Consider the following 20,032-nt stretch of genomic DNA (forward strand, 5'->3'; position numbering starts at 1 on the left):
TGTATTTCATTAAAGTTTGAAATTCTGATGCAGTGTTTTAGTCCATCTATATGTTCTACTCATGACTTTTATAAATGTACAAATTTCTAATATTGCTGTAATGCATATGATTTAGGCTATTTGACATTTACCAACTATTTAACACTTTTTTCATACTGATTGCAACATATTTTCTAGAAGCAACATACTGTGTATATGAATATTAACAGTTTACTTGGTTTAAGTGATAATTAGCATTTCCAGTTGTGTATTTTGTCAGGTTCAAACAACCTAAAATACTTATAACATCACAAAAAGAAGAGAAAGACAAATAATTAGTTATTTCACTCGCTGCGAGGAGAACGGACAGCGATGTGCTTTCAGTTACAAATCTCCTACCGCTCTGAAAACCATCTGTCCGTACCTCTCTTTTTATTATCTTTGGGGGCTCCCTAGTTACAATAACCGTTGCCCTCTAAAGGATGGGAAAAACAGCTGCAACGTGTACAGGTCATAAACACCATTATCTTGTAACAATACACTTCCACAGTCTCCCCCATCTTAAGATCAGTGTGTCTTCTGTTCAACACAATCAGCCATCATCTTTATGACCTCCTCAACTGTGACTGCTTTCTTTCCAGCTCCACCTTTGATCCTTGCCTGCAGACAAACTCATCACATCCTTGCTCACACATAGGATGTGAAAGGTTATAAAGATCAAATAGTCAAGTTAAAGAAAAGGAAAAAATATAAGATGAAAAGAAAAATATAAGATAAAAATTATATACAATTATTCCAACATATTTTAGCACATACATGTACAGCACATTGTGAAAGCAGCTTTTGATAGCTCTCTGAGTGGTAGGAAAAGTGTGAGGCGGTGGCGCACATCTTCAGGAAGCATGGTCCTCTCGCCATATCTGTATGCGTCATGTTATCACAGGTATTTTCTGACTATAGAATCAGAATCAGCTTTATTTAGCTTTCAAATGTTAGATCAACACTACTGACAGTCAATAAACTGTTCTCACATAAATGCCATTTCCTTATTTCCCCATGCCTGTTGGACGGGGCCCTCCAGTTACCAGTCAAAGTCACGAGGACGGGGAACTGGATCCACTACATAACTTGTGTAGCATTCCATAATGCATTCAGTTTGGAAATCTGACATTTACCCCTATGAGTTTAATCAGAATTGCATGGACTACATTAGTATTATGACTGTGCCACACTTAACCCATTGACCAAGAATGCTCCAGGGTCTCTCCTGTTTAATTTCCTTGAAAGTGACATATATTTTGCCCAAACTGGTGTTTTTACAGAACTGCCTTAATAAGCTTTTCCAGCATGTGGTTCACTCAACACATACATCTGCAGTATTTAGTAGCGGTGGGCGCTATGGCATTATAGTTTTATTATGATCACCCTACAATAAGCATAGCTCTTAATGAAAAGAAAGATATCATAGCACTTAGGGTACAAAGAGCATTTCTAAGCATGCTTGATTCAGTTTGCACAATTTTACCAACTTGCACCAAGCACTACTGACACTTAATAAATATGTTGCCATTGTTGAGACTTGATATACACTATGTCTAATTTAATTGTCTAACTCAAACACTCATTTTGGATTTAAAACAAAACAACAGTTGAAGTTCACAATAGCTACCTAATGGCTATCATTTTAACTTCCACATCAATGTTATTATTCGTAGCATTAGTTGTTGTAGTATTTTTTTAGCATTTCATCACACTCTTAACAACACAGTGTCTTCTGTATTAAATGATATGGGTCAGGGGTAAATTATAGCCTGCAGCCTCAACTCACCATGCACTCAGCATCAGGAGTGTGTGCAGAGATGATACTGTGAGCACTGTAACTTCATGAAATCCGAAGTTCAGATAGCTTTGCACATGGTTATGGCTTTTATTGTAAATGTTTTGCTGTGTTGATACTGTGTTGATATTGCTATAAATGTTGGCATAATCCCTCGTGTTCTTATTTTGGCTGTCTTTCCAAGTGTAAGCAGACCCTGAAATACAATCCCTACAGCTTAACAGCATCAAGAGGAGAGACACTGCTATTGTACTTTCCCTTTGCAGATAGTGAAAACTAAAAACCTTAAAAAAGCCTTCCTTGAGCAGTTGCAGACTGCATATAATAGCAACCCAAAGTATAGCTAAATATATAGCTTTAACATTGGGTGCTCTTTGGTGGTGTAAATATCCCTGCATTACTTTCACTGCCTCTTGTTCACTTCTGCGACCATGCTTGATGGCCAATTCTTTTTAAAAGCATGGTCGCTAAAAAAATAATCCACTTGATAAAAAGTTGTCATAATGCTTAAAACAACGCTAAGATCTAATTAATGGTCATTGGTGATGTCAGTGGGGAAATACATTTCTTAATTGTTTTTGTGTAGATCATAATTTGCATGTTTTAGTGTGGTTTTATTTTAATGTTTTAGATCCCTCATTACAGTCAGTAATTGAATCATACTGTAAAAAGTCAACTGGCTGTTACTGTGGTCATGTCTATAAGTACTGGGGCAGCAGGAGAAAATTATGGAAGCACAAGAGAAGCAAAGGAGGTTATTCACTAAAGAGTTCCCTCAAATTGTGTGTTTGGTGCTCTAAGTCCACCAGTAATGCCTTCGGCTGCCTTAGGCAGCAAAATCCTCATTTGAGTTTCAACATGTATATATTTACAAGGGTTGAGCCAGAGGACCTTCACTCAGCCCTAGAGCAGTTTTGAACTATTGTAAATTCACCTGCAACTAAGGAGTTGAGACATCAGAATTGGAACAAGTGTCCAGTCACCAAATAGGGAATCCAGAAAAGCAATAATCTGGTCTGTTTCATTATTCTCAAGAACACTAACCTGTCTTTTGGCTTCCCCTGCTAGCGCTTCCAACACAATATCAACTTTTCTGGGTTCTACCAATCTTGGTGAGCTCAACAACCCCAATATTTGTTCTTTCCATTAGCAACATTTTAAATCTCCACCTGGCCTTTTAAATGTAGGCAACCATGTGGCAATAGGCAACAGGCATCATTATTATTGCAGTTATTTTCCTTAGCTGCCCTCTAACTTGCTCTACCTTATGAAAGAAACAAGCAGGAGCACTACCTTTTTGACACATAGAATGTGCCTTATATACAATATCACAATTTCTCTGCTTTGGCAGCTCGTCAACATATTTGAATCCGTCATGATATATGAATATTGCATCACCCAACACTGCTCTTCAGTAAACTCATGTGTTACAAAGCACTAAGTTCTTCCTTAACTACTTTTTAATATATTTTTTAAATGTTGTGGAATGAGTGCTGAATACTCCATTATGCACCAGTACACTGGTAAAATGTTTGGTTGAGTCCCCTGTGGCAGGCATTTTATTGTGAAGCTTTTTTACAGGAAGTGAACTGGGAGGAGGAAGAGTTTAATTGGGTAAAGAAAAACCCAGATTATATACTTCAAGAAAGTAATCCAAAATAATACTGTTTAAAAAGTTGACTGTGCAAAATGCAGCCTTCATGTTCACTGTGGGTGCGGCTCACATAAAACTACAGACAGGAAACCAACAAGCTCTGGATGTTAAGTTTAGTCATGGAATTTGATACCGATCATTTAGAAATGCCTTGTTTGGGACTCTGATGTGATACTTTGTGTAGGATAGCAAGATTGCTGACTTTTTCCATCAATGTTGTGCGTGACAGAAACAAATAAATTAAACAATTAATAAATGCACTTTTTAGAGGTTTCATATCCAAATATTCCACCTTAGCAGATTTTGAGGACTGTACTGGTTTGTAAGTTGTGCTCCCATTTTATTTACTTTAACCTTGCAGATATTTTAGTTTCCAGCCTTAAATTTGAACAAAAGATGAAAAGGCGGTAGTGATAAGAAATTACCAGAAAGTTTAACAGTGACATGGGTGAATGGGTCAATTGAAAAGAAACATAAAATTAGAGTTTCTTTTTGAAGTCAGACTAGGTTCTGTTTAACTCAATACGGTAGTCATCCAAAACCTCGGTCCTTTTCTGTTGAAGTGGCTTGTGCTAATACCTGTAAAAAGACAGTTGTGAATGAGTTAAAAGGCAATAGGGAACAACTAAAAAGCAAGGTTGTACATATGAGTAATATATAATATACATATATATACATATATGCTCCTAGCAGCGTGTCACAGCACTATCGTAGGCTGTGTGCTTTTCTGACATCAAAGTATGCTGAACTGCTGATGTACTGCCATATAACGTGTTTTTCATTGAGTTGTTTTCCAGACAGCTGGAGAGATTTGTTAAGAGAGAGAGAGACGGTTTGCTGACCTTGTTTTATAGCCTGGAGACTAAGCTGTGAAATGAGCAGTTTTGTCGCTTGTTCTACCATCACCCTGTCTCTCATCTCTAGTAAAGGTCCCAGTAAATGGCATCATGGAAATAAAAGGAGGCAGAGGAGAAGGAAATATGGAATTGAAGATTGAGCCTTGTTAAAAACTATTACATGTTTTCATTTATTCAGGCAAAATCTTACTGAAAAGGTTTAAAGTCATATTACAATGGAAAACAAAAACCTTATCATGACCTTTATGTTTAAATATGGGATCTGCTTTTTGTTGGCTTAAAAAGATATACAAAGTGTTTTAACTGAAGACTTTATTGTTATCATTTATATTTAGACATCATGTTTTTGCATAGTAAGGTACTGGTTTGTGTGTTTTAAAAAAAATTAGAATTAACAGAAGTTCATGACATTTTCATCACGTCCTGATATAAACCTTTCCGGTTTTATGTTAGCAAGGATTGCCAAAAATGATGTTTATTTGCTTAATTAGAATTTTTCTGTTACTTTCTTCAAATTCAGCAGTATGCAGACACTAAGACTGCTATCCCTTTATACAATTTGGGGAAGCCCAGTTGATGGTTAATGACTATAAAGTTCAGATATGTTAATTTACAACATCTGAGTTAATTGGATGCACATCTTTGCATGTGTTTTAAGGCACATCTCAAACACACTGTTTCTTTGTTTGGCATCATTAGAAAATCAGAAGAAATCCATCCAAGATATTAGGAAGAGGACTGTGGATCACCACAAATGGTCATCTGTTTTATGTAAGTGTATACAGTATGAGAATGTCCAGCCATTAGCTTTTCGGGGTTATTGTCCCAGCAATTAAATGCGTTTTGTAAAATATATGACTCAAGCAGAGAACGAAAGTAAAAGACGTTGTAAAGATGCTGTCTATAGATGATAGGAGTGTGTTTTTTATTTTTATTTTTTTACTTGTTATCTTCTGTTTTTATGTGTTATTTTAAGTACCTTGGAGTTCATCTCAACAATAAACCAGGCTGGTCCCATAACAACAACGCCCTATAGAAGAAGGGCCAGAGTTGCCTCTATCCTCTGAGGAGGTCCTTTGGAGTGTGCAGGCCTTTGCTCAGGACTTTTTATGACTCTGTGGTAGCCTTTGCTATCCTCTATGCTGTTGTCTGCTGGACTCCAGGCAGCACAGAGCCGGACAGGAACAGACTGAACAAGCTGGTTAAGGAGGGCTGCTCTATCCTTGGCTGCCCACTTGACTCTGTGGAGGTGATGGGTGAGAGAAGGATGTTAGCCAAGCTCACATCTATCATGGACAAAACCTCTCACTCACTGCACTGGACTATAGTAAAACTGAGCAGCTCCTTCAGTGGCCGACTGAGACACCCTCAGTGCCGGATGGAGCGCTACTCCAGGTCCTTCATCCCCACCGCTGTCCAACTGTTCAATTCTGTTGTATAATAACTCGTGTAATAACCTCTGTATTTGTCAATACCTGCAATCATTGTCACTTTAGCACAATCGCCTCCACTACTTATAATCCATAGGTTATTTTATTTTATTTTGTTCTATTTTATTTTATTATTACTACCTGTTTTTGCACATTTACCTTGTTCTTCTTTGATTGCACATTTTCCTAACTATCTGCACCCTACTTGTGTGTTATTAAGAGCTGCTGTAACAAGTTAATTTCTCCATTGGGAGATCAATCAAGTCTTTCTTGTTTTGTCTTATCTCATCTTATCTCTTTGTATTTTTATATACATATACTCCTATATATAAGCACTTTGAGTTGCCTTTGGTTGAAATGTGCTATATAAATAGAGTTGCCTTGTCTTGCCTTGTGTCATCATCCACAGTGATGTGAGTCCTGTGTTAACATAGGGCATTCAGCAAAGAAGAAGCCATTACACCAAAAGATAACATAAAAAGCAATTGAAGTGTTTGGCCATAAATGACATCATAAGGAAAGAACACGTGGAAATAATGAAGTAAGATCTGACAGAAAAACATCAATCAGGAAGATAGTTTGGCAAGAGGCAGAGTAGATCCTGGATAGGTCGCCAGTTCATCACAGACTTCAAAATTTACAGAACGTTAAAAAAAAACCAAGTCGCTCATTATTCTTGCCTTTAGCAAATAGAGATGATAATTCAGAATATAGAATGCAGCTTTCAGATTGATTTTAGATATTTTATAAGACTGATATGTAAAATGTGTTTAACACATCTAGAACTGAATGTAAAACAAAAAAGAAATACTGTTAGACCTTGCCTTACCAGCCCTTTTTGCCAGAAACTGTTTTTGAAAGTCCGGCACACTGTCCTGCACAAAAGTTCCCCTCTGTGCTTCACTTGGGCAACATCCAGAGCCCCAAACAGGGATACATAAAGCAGCTGACTAAGAACCAAAATAATGGACGGCCTAGTTCTTTCACTGGAATGCCAATTGTTTGTATTCGTGTTCCTGCTTTGTCATCAACAGTGATGCTTTTCACATCTGTGCCAGAGTGCAGCAAAAACTCTGGAAGGCCCCACGCTGATATGATAGGCAGAGAGACCCTGTATGGGTGCCTGGAGTGGGGGCTGTTATGACTCCAAACATTACCATACCCCATTCAGTTTAGCATGAGGCTGCTAAGGGTGAGCACCCAAGTTTTCTCACAATAGAGGTGCTGAAGGGTGATCAAGCACTCCAGGAATACCATCAGCCCAGAAGGAACCAAACCAATATGTTCAAGACCAGGTACCTACACGAGGTGCGCAAGGAGAAGTATGAGCGCTCAGATGTCTTTGATGAGGAAACTGAAGACTCTGAAACCCCTGCAGGCATCTCAGCCATCCAGGGCTGGGAGAGCCTTCAGGAGCTCAACAACCGTTTCGCCCGGTACATCAACAGGGCTCGAGTCCTGGAGCAGAGGAATGCAGTGTTCCGCAAGCAGCTGGAGACGCTGCACCGGATGGAGGAGGCCAGTGGCCTGGAGGAGGCCTTCACAGAGCAGATTGAAATTAACAGGCAGCGAATCAGAGAGCTGTGCTCCGACCACACCAAGCTGGAGCGGGAGCTGAGGGAGGCTTGCCGCAAGCTGGATGACTTTACCAACAAGTAAGAAGGACAGACATGGGTTTATCTTTGTGTCAAAGGTCAAAGATAGAGCATAATTAAATCAATCATATCAGAATTAATAGAGAGTGATCAGAGACTGCTGGGTAAAAAGTTGTTTTTTTTTTGCTTATCAGGAATTATAAGAAACCAAAGATGCAAAAACTCTTCACCATCACACACCTTGTATGTTGATCATGCCATTATTCCACCTGACTGATTTTGTTTCAAATAATGTAAAATTGTTTAAATATTTACTTTTTTAACACTCTCAAATACATATTCTGTTGTTTCATCAGAAGTCCCTGGAAAAACAAGATAGATGGCAGACGCCTAAACTGAAATAATGGCATTTTTGAAGAATCTTCCAAAAAGTTAATTCTTTTTCATACGCAATCAGCCAACGTCAATGATCAAATGTGTTATAATTTTTTTGTGTTTGTTTTTATGATTCCGCTTCTAAACAGTGAATACTGTGTTTTCATGGTCAGGTGTTAAAACATGTTTGGATTCTGTTTATACAGTTTTCAGAAGAAATAACTGAATTATTGAGATTATTGTGGTGGCAAGGAGGATAACCTTTTTAACTTTAAAAAAAATTATAACAATAATACTTTATTGCCTTACCCAGGAAATCGTATTTTATGAGTAATACAAATACATGAGAGAGGAGAAAATGTAAGCAAGCAAAAAATTAAATCCCTATTTAAAAAAAAATGAAAAAAATACGAACAAACTTTAATATTTGCAGCAAAAGATGCATCTTCAGCTAAAACAGACAGGTTCTAACATCAAAATGGCTAAAGCTCAACTAGCACTGTATTGATGTTAAGTCAACCAGAAAATTTGATTGACATTTGGTTGAGTTAACATCAATGCAGTGCTAGCTGCCTCTGTAGGGAAATTGGTCACAAACAAAAAAGTGCATAAATTGTCACTTTCATATTGCTTTCTGGAATTTTAAAGAGTTTTGCTCTGCAGACATATGCTGCTTACTGTGTTTTCTTTTCTGTTAAGTTTAAAGTGATCCCACAGTTTTGAAACTTTCTCTCAGCAGTATTTTTCACCTCATTCGCTTTAGTGCATATGTCCCAATTTTGCACCAGGGTAATCCACTTTCAGAAGACATAATGAATACATGACCGATTAAAATATTTTCTCATTTAGAACTATGTTCTATCTGTTCAGACCTGCTGATTATAGAAAAAAAAATTAAAACCCCTTGCTTAACAGTTAAATAAACTAATTGAAAACTTATAGTTCTACTTTGTTTTATTATCTCTTGACAGATGCTGGGGTAATTTCCTATGAGAAACAATCTTTATTAAATTAAATTAATTTTAGACTAAATCTGTCTGGGGAATGAAAAATTTGAGGTTTAACTGTTCATTGATAAGTACAACACTGGCTATAGTACCCAGTGAAAATTATTGAATTTAACATTTTGCTGTAGTTATGTCAATATTTCTTTTTATACATACATAGATGCTTCCAGTAACAGATTAACTTGGTAATCACTGCCACTTAACAGGCAAATGTGAAACTGTGCTTCTCTTTATTTTTATATTAACACCAAAAGATCAAAGCAAAAGACTAACTTTAAAGCATTAGTGAATTTCTTCATGTAAAAATATTTTTTTTTTTACCAAGTTCATCCTTAAAGGAAATTAGTCTGAGCTGCCATTAGGTTTTTTTTCTTTCTCCAACCCCATTTAGATGCTTTATGAATTAAACTGACTTTAACTAAATATTAAAATGTTTTCTTTTTCAGATACAAAAGTGAATGTGATTACCAAGAGCATATGCGCGGCACACTGGAACATTTAAATAAGGTAGTGCATAAAATAACCTATGCTTGTTTATTGAAAACATAAAAGCAATTAAGAGTTTTTTGAAACCGCAACAATAATAAAAAATAGACTTTTAAAGATGACTTTTGTTTTTTGACACTGTATGAGTGATTTTTAGATTAATGTTCTCTTTTTCTTCTCTCCTTTCTGTCCTCTCCTGTCCCTGCAGGAGGCTGACAGTGCTCTGCTAAAGAATCTTGAGTACCAGATCCAGTCTCAGTTCCTGCAGGATGACATCAGTTCCACCAGAGATAGACATAAGAAGGTCAGTCTAAATAACTGCTAACCATTGCTATGGAATTTAGGCTATGATATTCACACTTCACATGACGACCATAAGTAGCGTAATCTCATTTTATGCTGTGCTATTCACATGCAACACTGATGTAAATTCACTAATGACGGCTTGATGAATGCTTGAGGTCCCTCCATAGAGATGGAGTATGATCCATTTCCTAATTGATTTGGTTAATAATTTTACACATACTCTGTATATGGAACAATTTATCTTTCATCACGGTTAGATGATCATATGGTATGTGAAGGGAAGAAAAACCCAAGATGTCAAAAGTAATGTGATCTGCTTTGACACTCTAGAATGATATACATTTGCATTACATTACCCTATATGCACACTTCATATGCTGAACATTGTTTGATGTTTCACAAACTACATCTTTTTATATTTAAACACATGTAAAACACGTGTTAAGAGATGCCAACATGTTACAACAGTAGAAACATTATGACAGCTTCACAGAGTATCCATCCATCCATCCATCCATCCAACCATTGTTTATGTCCACATAATTGGGGGCTGGTGCCTGTCTGCAGCAGTGTTTGGGGGAGAGACAAAATAAGTCCTGGACAGATCACATACTGACCTGTTAAAGATCTTAAAAACTTATTTTTTTGGAATAGAACATTTGATCTTTTCAAATATTTGATCAAAAACATTTTTGCTTTGCCTTTTTCTAACATATGTCTGCAGTTAACCGCAATGATGTGTGATAGCAGATATGATATGATGTGCAAAACTCACATTGTAGAGTGTTGTAAAACTGCAGCGAAATATGAAACTAGAGTTGCAATGACTTGGGATAGAACAGAGAAGAAAATTTGTGTATTAAAAAAGTGTTAAATAATCTCTGAATATAAACCACCACTATCTGCTTTCAATCATTTTGTCATATTTAGTTCTAATTATGCTATAGAACAATGGGTAGTGTATGGAACATAAAGATGTAGCTGGGAACAATGCCAAAAAAGAGCCTTATTTCCTATTCTCACATAGTCTGGATATGATTCAAAAAGGCTGAAAACAGTTGTGAAGTGATTTTGTGTCTTGGGATTTGGATGAAGTTCTTCCAGCAAAGTCATAAACAGCCATGAAGTTGGTAAACAAACTGTTCTGGCTTGGTATCCAGCTTATTCCTATAATGCACGAGGCCTTGTGTGATTTCCAGACTAGCATTCTTACATGTAAACAAGTGTTTTCTTACAGAGCAAATACAGATAAAAAAAAAAAAAAACATTAACATTAACTTTTACAACTTAAATGAGATAATATAATGATTCCTGCTCATTTTTTCCGGATAACCTAAATGGCCTCAGATTAAATGGATATCCATCCGTTGTCTATACCTGCTTTTCCATGCAGGGTCCTGGAGGGACTTGGCATAGAGCTCAGTCAAAGGCTTAATACTACTAGGTTATTACCTATAATGAGATACTTAACTAGACAAATCATTATTTCCTTAAACCTAAAATCATACCTGATCTGCTCTCAGCAGTAATGTTAATCATTTCCAGAAGCCAACGATTCTTTATTGGTGGTCAGTCATAGCCATATGATTCAAAACATAACGTGATTTAGGGATTATATTTCCATGGGCTTTTTGTTGCAGATTGTATAGCTATATTGCTACCAGTTTCTCCAAAATTAAACCTCACTACAAATGATTAGTTACCAAAACAGCTCCACTGTAACCTCCTCTATCTTAAAAAAACATATCAACCAGAATCAATCTAAAAGCAACACTGTCAAGCATAAGGTTTACAAGGGCCATTGTTATGCAGTTAAAGTTATTCAGGTTGTTGTTCAGATGATATAAGGTGAGAGTGTTCAAACAATTATGGACATGCGACATTCAATCACTGTGTTTTTCATAATGCCAGTTTATACCTTTAAATGGTGTTGTAGGTAACTTGGTTTAAATGGTGCAGACATTGTTCCTGCAAACAACAAAGAAAAAACACTTTAACCCCTTCATTTTCATTATTCCAATGTGTTTGTTGTTCATACCTTTTACCTCAGTAGAAACATGTTGGTTAATTCATATTCTGTCCAAAAACATTTAATCAAATAGTATGTGGAAATGACTTTATGTGTTGCATCAGAAACACATTTTACCTCCATCTACTAACTAAATAACTGCTGTATTTTGGTACAAAAAGAGGTGTCAGGTGATGTGCTGCAGTTTTCCTGGGGCTTTAGCAACCATTTGCTTTATGTGATGTAGGTGGGGAAAAACACTGCAGAGAAAAAAACAAGAAAAAAACTGTTGCTATCACAGGCACTCACAAAGGGACATGTACAGAGGGAAAAAAAGAAAAATTGCCCTTTGTGTTGCAGTAAGAGCTGGAAGCTCCAAAACAAAGGCAGCAAAAATGCTGAGACATAGAAAGGCTAAAATGTTGAATGTAGCATGTGTGAATTCCTGCCTTCACAATTTCTCTCTTTTTTTTTTTTTTGTTTTGTTTCAATTGTGTCTGCTTAATGCTGAATTAATCCATGACTCTACAGGGTTTACACAGCATATGAAAGGGCACTGCTGTTTTTGCATTATCTGGAAAACAATAGGGGGGTCATTTGATGTGAATATGGTGCTTACGCTGCTGAGCTTTGAAGTATTACTCCGGAGAGGAGAAATATAGGAAACAGTTTCTCACGCTTTTAGATCACGATAGTAAAAACAGTGATAGAGTGTAGGTAGAAATATTGGGTCATATAGCTGAGCTAAATCAAAGCCTTTAACTGATTTCATTTTAACTCCTTAAATCCTCAGGAGGTTGAAGTAGATTTGCAGCCAACTTTTAGATGATGATCAGATGATTTTCATTCTCACTGAATTATATACCTTTTTTCTTTTTCTATTTTGTCTTATCTCCCTTTTCACAGAACCTTGCAGAAATCCAAACCTATGTGAACATTTTGCAGCAAATAAACCAGACACTTCCCCTTGTTCCCAATGTGTCAGTTGGCATTTCCGAGGTAAGGTCACTAATGTTGTCAACTTCTATGTGTGTGTGTTCAACTTTCCCTGGGGAAAGAGGATGGTGTTTGCATCTGTGTCAGCCCTGCTACGTGAAAGCAGCTGATGAGGTTACTGGCTCCTCTTTTCAATTGGTTTCCTGTCTGTCGATTTGTCTGATTGTGTATTAGTGTGTGTGCATGTGCTTGCGCATGTTTTGTTGGGACGGACATGCACTGAACCTTTCATCGAGACACCTGTAAAGACTAGCAAATTTTAAATGTCAGGGCACATAATTAGGTAAGTACCAAGGAGGATGACAGTGCATTCTAATTTTTGAGTAACTGTGCCATAGTGGCTGCTGTTTGAATGTAGCAGATTGGAGATTTATTTGTTTAAATGTTATTCAGAGGCACCGCTGCTTCCTAATGCAGACATGGTTTAATTGGTTAAGTCTCCATGAGCAATGAGGTGAAGGCAACAGATCTTTTTAACTGCAGTGATGATTTAAAGATTTACTGTGTATAGCCACCTTGAAATCACCAGTATGTTTCATGACTGTTGCTTGTGTGCTTTGCTCTAGATGAGGGCCTAATTTGTAAAAAGAAAAGTCATTATCATTTAGTAATATGAAAGTTAAAATCTTTATTGAGACTACCCTAAGAGAAAAGAAGCAACAAATTACGTCAGGATAAATATATGTACACTTTTATAAATGTATGTACACTTTTACGTAAACTGATTCCTTTGTTCAAAACAACAGCCAATAACGAACATACAGAAATGTCCCTTTAACCGGTACATACTCTTTTCATCCCTGCTCCTGATCATGTACGACCGGGGCTAAGAAGGGACCACATGTGACGTGAACAGACTGCTGTTCACTGATTGGTCATGGGACGAGGAGAAATGAGAAGGTTTACAAAGTGGTAGTACGGAGAAAAGTTAATAAAACTGAAGAGCAACTACAATAATATTAAAGATCACAATGGCTGAAGTGGGCCAATTTAAAATTTATTTCTACTATTTACAAATCATAAACCATGCATGAAGGCTTAAAGTAAGGAATAAGGAGACCATCTCAGCTTTCTGAATTACATGCAGGAGGGACGCTGTATTTAATAACTACTTAAATCAGCTGATCACACATAAAATCGGCTGTTCAGCCACACAAACATTTCCCGCAAAACACACAAAACAATACCACTTTCAAACAGTGTGTTTGTTTCAGAAATTTACTGTCGATCCTACAGCGAACCAGTGTGTGCAGGAGGGAGCAGGCAGAAAACAGCTGCCCGTAATCAGAGGGTCTGCATCCACTGAATCAGTGGAGCACGAATATCCAACCTAAAACTAACTTCACTGCGATCAAAACTTTGTGGTTTTGCATTTCAAAGTCCTTTTCCTCATTATTGCCAAGGCTGAGACAAAAAAAGTCCTCATAAAGCCCAAAATTGTAACTTCTTCAGGCAAACTTTATATAGCATTACCAGTCCAGATGGCAGCATTTCTCTCTGCTTCTCCTGCCACCTATTTTATAAATAACATACTGTATGTCCTTCCTCTTGCTGCATGTTAATTTTTGAGCCCACCCCTCTCTCTGCCACTAGGACTAGTGTTTGAAAATAGAAGATTGTGGCTGCCCTGCACTGCTTTCTGAAGTACATAATAGGTGGTTAAATCTCCATGTTTAATGAACAGAGAGCAAACATTTTTTTTATTTTTTTACTGCACTGGTGAGTTGAAGGTTTATATATTTAGGCACTTTAAAGTGACCAACTTGTTTTATGCACATGTACTTTGGGGCCTTAGTTTATTAAATGGTCATCATTACTACTACAAAAGTACAGGGGTTGGACAATGAAACTGAAACACCTGGTTTTAGACCTTCAGTATACAATGTTTGAACCATTGGATACACATGGTCCTCAAGAATGGTTCGATAGTCCTTGACAGTGACGCGCCCATCTAGCACAAGTATTGGGCCAAGGGAATGCCATGATATGGCAGCCCAAACCATCACTGATCCACCCCCATGGTTCATTTTGGGCATGCAACAGTCTGGGTGGTACGCTTCTTTGGGGCTTCTCCACACCGTAACTCTCCCGGATGTGGGGAAAACAGTAAAGGTGGACTCATCAGAGAACAATACATGTTTCACATTGTCCACAGCCCAAGATTTGCGCTCCTTGCACCATTGAAACCGACGTTTGGCATTGGTATGAGTGACCAAGGGTTTGGCTATAGTGGCCCGGCTGTGTATATTGACCCTGTGGAGCTCCCGACGGACAGTTCTGGTGGAAACAGGAGAGTTGAGGTGCACATTTAATTCTGCCATGATTTGGGCAGCCGTGGTTTTATGTTTTTTGGATACAATCCGGGTTAGCACCCGGACATCCCTTTCAGACAGCTTCCTCTTGCGTCCACAGTTAATCCTGTTGGATGTGGTTCGTCCTTCTTGGTGGTATGCTGACATTACCCTGGATACCGTGGCTTTTGATACATCACAAAGACTTGTTGTCTTGGTCACGGATGCGCCAGCAAGACGTGCACCAACAATTTGTCCTCTTTTGAACTCTGGTATGTCACCCATAATGTTGTGTGCATTTCAAAATTTTGAGCAAAACTGTGCTCTTACCCTGCTAATTGAACCTTCACACTCTGCTCTTACTGGTGCAATGTGCAATCAATGAAGACTGGCTACCAGGCTGGTCCAATTTAGCCATGAAACCTCCCACACTAAAATGACAGATGATTCAGTTTCATTGTCCAACCCCTGTAAAGCTACAGAGTGAGACCACTAAAAACAACCACACATTTTTTCCTGAATAAATGCAACAATTTAGAAGTAAGATAACTGCCATCTAGACTTCTTAAACAGATTAAGTATTTTGTTTCATTTTATTAGAAATATATATATTATATATATTTTGGAAAATATCAGACAGTGCTCACTGATCCAATCCTTGCATTTAAGTTTTGTTCTAAAAACACAAACACCTCAAAAATAAATGGCTTAGCTTTTTAAAACTGTACCTAGTTTCTCAAACCATCATGATGGTTTCCTCTTTCCTTTGTATCCGTAAGCTCCCCTTCCAGTTAATGAGAATGAAATATGAAATTTCATATTTAAGCTGATTAGTTTTCTTTATTAAAGTCAAAAATTTAAATATCATCCAGTTTATGCTTTTTCAAATTTATCAGCATCTTTTCAGGAGATGGCAAACGTAGATTAGAATGTATCACATATTTGATTTGGCATTTCACTCTTTTTTTTTCCTGTTTCAGTAATTTGTTGTCCAGTATATAAATTTTCTTTTACAATTTCACCACAAGTAATAAAACACCTCATGTCAGGGAGGGGTTAGCATCATGCTGCATGAATATGCAACCCTTATTGTTGAGATGTTATTGATTTGTGCTAATTGTGTGAAGGAGCAGGAGAAGCTGCTGGCCCAAAGGAGGGTCCCAGGGCTGCAGACTCAGCTGGAGGAGTACAAGAGCGCCCTCTGTCAGCTGCAGGTTCACAAGCAACGCCTACAGAGTGAGGTAAGTTACCATAGCAGTGACATTTCACTGTAATCCCAGCTGCCCAAAAACGAAGTTAAGAGTTCCCAAAAAATTTTTATTGTATCCATAAACAAAAAAACAAACATAAAGCATCATTTTGTATGGCTGGACTCTTTTTTTTTTATATCTATAATTCATAACTTCCTTCAGTAACTGCTTTTATAAATGCCCTTTAACAAAAACTATTTACCTCATGTTTGTTAAACACAAGAATGCCCTAGAAATGATGGTACCAGTTTAATTGTCTTGTTTAATCAAGTCCCCCAGCACTGAAATTCATACCATGCAGTCAGAGGGCCAAAAGGAAAGAACATTATTTATGTTCCAAAGACTGAATCTAGTTCACTTTCATATAACTGTATAATAATGTAATTCAGCCAGTTATTTTTATTACTAACTAGATTTTTCCTAAAACATAAAATAATCTTCATAATATTTAAAAACAGCACATCAAAATATCAGATCAATGTTTAGCTAAATTTTTGCTTAAATTGGGAATGTTTCTAAATGTATCATATGCTAATTATAATCTTTTATGGGCTGCTTTCTCTATTAGTTCATTTGGGCTGTTTGAGTTGTCTTTAAATTATGAGAACAATTTGTTTATTGTTTCAATTTGTTTAGAACAAATATGGTAAAGATATTAAATGGCCTCTGATAATGTTTTTCTGTCACATACATTGTAATAAAAACTAGGTATTTGCAAGGATCTCTTAATATCACATTAACATGAGTTTTGCAAATTGTCCCATATAATATATATTTTTTTCAATTTGAGATGTATCAGATATTTGTTAAAAATCTTGGTAAAACTTGTGTTATCCCCTCACAGATATCACCTATTTATGCTCTCTCCTGATTTATATTTAATTGCATTATCTGAATTATAATTTAAACATCATATTACTACTTGTGTAAAATATGGATAATGATAAGAGCAAGACGTTGTCAGTAATCATCACTATCAATATTGTATATAATATTTTCTTAAACTCTGTGAATATTGTAATCTCTCAGACTGCAATGCTGGAGCAAACCATAAGAAGCACACAAGAGAACTATGACAATGAGATCCAAAACTACAATGAGAAAATTGAATCTCTAAGGAAGGAGATTGAGGAAGCTGAGAAGTCATTGGAAAAGTGCACCAGCGAGTGTCGCCACCTGGCCATGTATCAGACATCCCTTGAGAATGAGCTGGAGCGGTACAAGAGGATCATCGAGAATGAAGATAACAGGTTGACTGCTTTCTCATGATTTTCTGAGTGCAAAAAATTACAATACAGTTATGGACACATCAGTTCTAACCCTTGCTAACATCCAAAGAATCTGCACATACAGTGCAGTGAAGAAAAAAAAAGCTTTTGCCTCCTTACAGATATCTTCTGTTTTTGCTTCTTTGTAACAGATTATTATCCTAATTTTAATCATATCAATGGTGCAACTAAAAAAAATCTCTAAGAAGCACATTGTTTCCTAAAAAACTGTTCTTTTGTTACTTAAATACGACAACACAACAAGATCATAATTAAATACGAGTTGTCTCTTGACAATATCTCAGTCCAAAAACAAGCATCATTTTAAACCCATCATATGTTAATAGTTTAAAAAACAAACGTTATGTGGATTACACAATACAGAATTCTGGCTGCGGAAATCCCCAGATCATTTTGGTTATTTATTAGTACAGAAATGTAATCCACTTACAGAGTAAAACATACTGTAAAAAGATAATTTTACAGGTGTACTGGACGACATTGAATACACCAGCAGATGGCCCTGTGACATAACAGATCTTTTTCAATTCACATTGCATTTTGTTCTATTTCTCATTTGTAGAAAGTGGCATGTGTTCTATTTAGAGCTCTCTGTTCTTTCTTAATATCAAGAAATGTCAACTATGAGTTTTCCAGGTTGAAAAAGCTTTTGAGTACATTGCTGTTGCCTGGGCAACATTTTTTTTTATCTCTCTCTCTTCTTTAAACCTGCAGGTTGAATTCTGCCATAATTGACTCTCCCATTACGCTGTTTACCACTAATTACCGCTACACTCACACATCCAGTGCATCAAGCAGGGGGAGAGGTAAGGACCTGATGAGCAAATCACAGATAGCGTGTTTTTAAAGTCACCCTGAAGTGTATAGTCAGTTCCCATCATAGTAGAGCCCAGTAAATACTCTTCAAATCTATAAAGCTAACAAAGCGATGCCTTTACATAAGAATATATCAGTAACTTGCATTTAGGTTGTTTGGAACCTTTATTAGTTAATGAAGTGCAGCTACTTGACTTGTCTTTATTTGTGCCCAGATATCACCCAGGCTATCCAAGACATCACAAGCATAAAGCCTAGACAGAAGATACTGGCTAAAAAGGTCTTGAAGAAGAAAGAGCTGACCCCAAAAGATGTTCTAGACAGTAGCCAGGAGGAGACAAATGTTGGAGAGGGTGAAGATGATGAATATAAGGGGGTCCCATCTGGGGAAGTGCAGGGGGACAAGGTAAAAGAAGAGAAGCAGACACCTGTTTTCACTGGAGTGTCTCCACAGGATGTCCCAGATGGAGCTCAGATTAGCAAAGCCTTCGACACTCTTTGCAATATTGTCAGAGACAGAATGAGAAAGTACAAGAGAGTACAAGAGCCAATTCCTGATTTCTATACCAAAGGTCGCTATGTCCTTGTTACCGGTGATGGTAGTTACTTGGATCCCTGCTTCTACACATCCACGCCATCAGCTGGCCGCGTCTTCGTCACTATCAGAGATGGAGTTATGTATCCTTATGAGCCTCACAGACGTGGCACACCCTCTCCTCCACCCCCTCAGCCTATGGTAGACCCCAGACCTCTTAGTCCCACCCTGCCCCCTAATGCAGGAGAAGATAACATTGGCGGAAGAGCTGAAGATAGAGGAGGAAAAGGTAAATCTAATAACGGAGAGCCTTTCTCAAAAGATCCAGACCCCTTGTCTCCACCATCTGGCTCGAGTTCCAAAGATCCCATCCCTGGAGACAACAGGTCCAAGAAAAACAGTAATGGCAACGGTCCAACTCCAAAGCCTGCACCCCGTGGTAGCAGCAAATCTAGTTCAGGTTCCAGCACCAGCACCACCAGCACCACCAGCTCCAGTAGCTTCAACCCAGACACCATGAGCTATGAAAAGGTGGAGGTGGTGGAGTCTGTGGAAACGTTCTCCAGTGATCACAAAGTCAAAGGTTATGAGGAAACTTCCATGGTGGTGGAGACCATGATTGAAAAGTCGAGCAAGAGGAAACACTGAAACCACCCATCAGCACCTGCTGAATCCATGGTCCAGGTCCTTAAATGAGAAGGCACTGTTGATATTGGTATCAGAAATAAATCCATTGTGACTTACACCAGTGTTTCAGTCTCTTTTGGAGACTCATCTTGCATGAATACCAGTTAAACACTGATACTCCTCTTGCTTGCATGCATTTGCTTAAAGTCTCTGCTCCTGAGTCCTGAATGCATTTCACTTGTGTTTGACTTGCACCCATTCCTGAAGTCCTTTACTGTCTGAAAACTTGGAACCAGATTAAAAGCTCTATGACACCTGAACAAAAAAGAAGAAATAATACCAAATATTGTAATAAGTTGTGCCACCCTTTTGACTTTTTCTCTTAGATCTCAGCTCCCTCCTTTTAGCTCAATTGTTTAATTGGATTTCACTTTCTGCCCTCAGCACAATTTTGCTGTGTTTTAATTTGCTTTGATATAATGAATAATAAAAGACTCAAGCATCACCTATACTTTCGCTCACCTTATTTCAAGGTAAATAACTCAACTCACTTGATTGAAACCACTTTAGTAAATACTTCCTTAAAAGAAATTAAATCACGTAAAATTAAAAGATACACATGGGGACAAAGTTGTTGGTATGAATGAAAAATCCACAGTGGTTACTAAAATAACTTGATAGACGTGATAATAAA

General features: G+C 37.4%; 1 protein-coding gene and 1 long non-coding RNA gene across 5 annotated transcripts; one reads left to right on the forward strand and one right to left on the reverse strand.

Moving 5' to 3' along the window:
* Positions 1 to 600: 600 nt before the first annotated feature.
* LOC124858700 lies at positions 601 to 6,667 on the reverse strand. Of its 3 annotated transcripts, XR_007035909.1 has the most exons (4): positions 6,587 to 6,667; positions 5,307 to 5,568; positions 4,313 to 4,390; positions 663 to 4,049 (listed from the first exon to the last, which is right to left on the reverse strand). It is a non-coding gene; the product is annotated as an uncharacterized LOC124858700 (long non-coding RNA). The 3 variants fall into 3 exon arrangements; XR_007035910.1 differs by lacking the exons at positions 663 to 4,049; positions 4,313 to 4,390 and adding an exon at positions 601 to 661; XR_007035908.1 differs by lacking the exon at positions 4,313 to 4,390.
* Positions 6,668 to 6,865: 198 nt separating this feature from the next.
* Positions 6,866 to 19,843, forward strand: LOC124858699 (filensin). Of its 2 annotated transcripts, none has more exons than XM_047350842.1 (8): positions 6,866 to 7,412; positions 9,181 to 9,241; positions 9,429 to 9,524; positions 12,441 to 12,533; positions 15,955 to 16,062; positions 17,101 to 17,321; positions 18,075 to 18,166; positions 18,392 to 19,843. In XM_047350842.1, the coding sequence occupies exons 1-8, from the start codon at positions 7,039 to 7,041 to the stop codon at positions 19,357 to 19,359; spliced, it is 2,013 nt and encodes a 670-aa protein (XP_047206798.1). In that variant the 5' UTR covers positions 6,866 to 7,038; the 3' UTR covers positions 19,360 to 19,843. The 2 variants fall into 2 exon arrangements, with proteins under 2 accessions (XP_047206798.1, XP_047206797.1); XM_047350841.1 differs by having other exon boundaries at positions 6,867 to 7,412; positions 15,949 to 16,062.
* The last annotated feature ends 189 nt before the right edge of the window (positions 19,844 to 20,032 follow it).

This window comes from Girardinichthys multiradiatus, chromosome 22 (genome assembly GCF_021462225.1).
Source record: "Girardinichthys multiradiatus isolate DD_20200921_A chromosome 22, DD_fGirMul_XY1, whole genome shotgun sequence".
NCBI lineage: Eukaryota > Metazoa > Chordata > Actinopteri > Cyprinodontiformes > Goodeidae > Girardinichthys > Girardinichthys multiradiatus.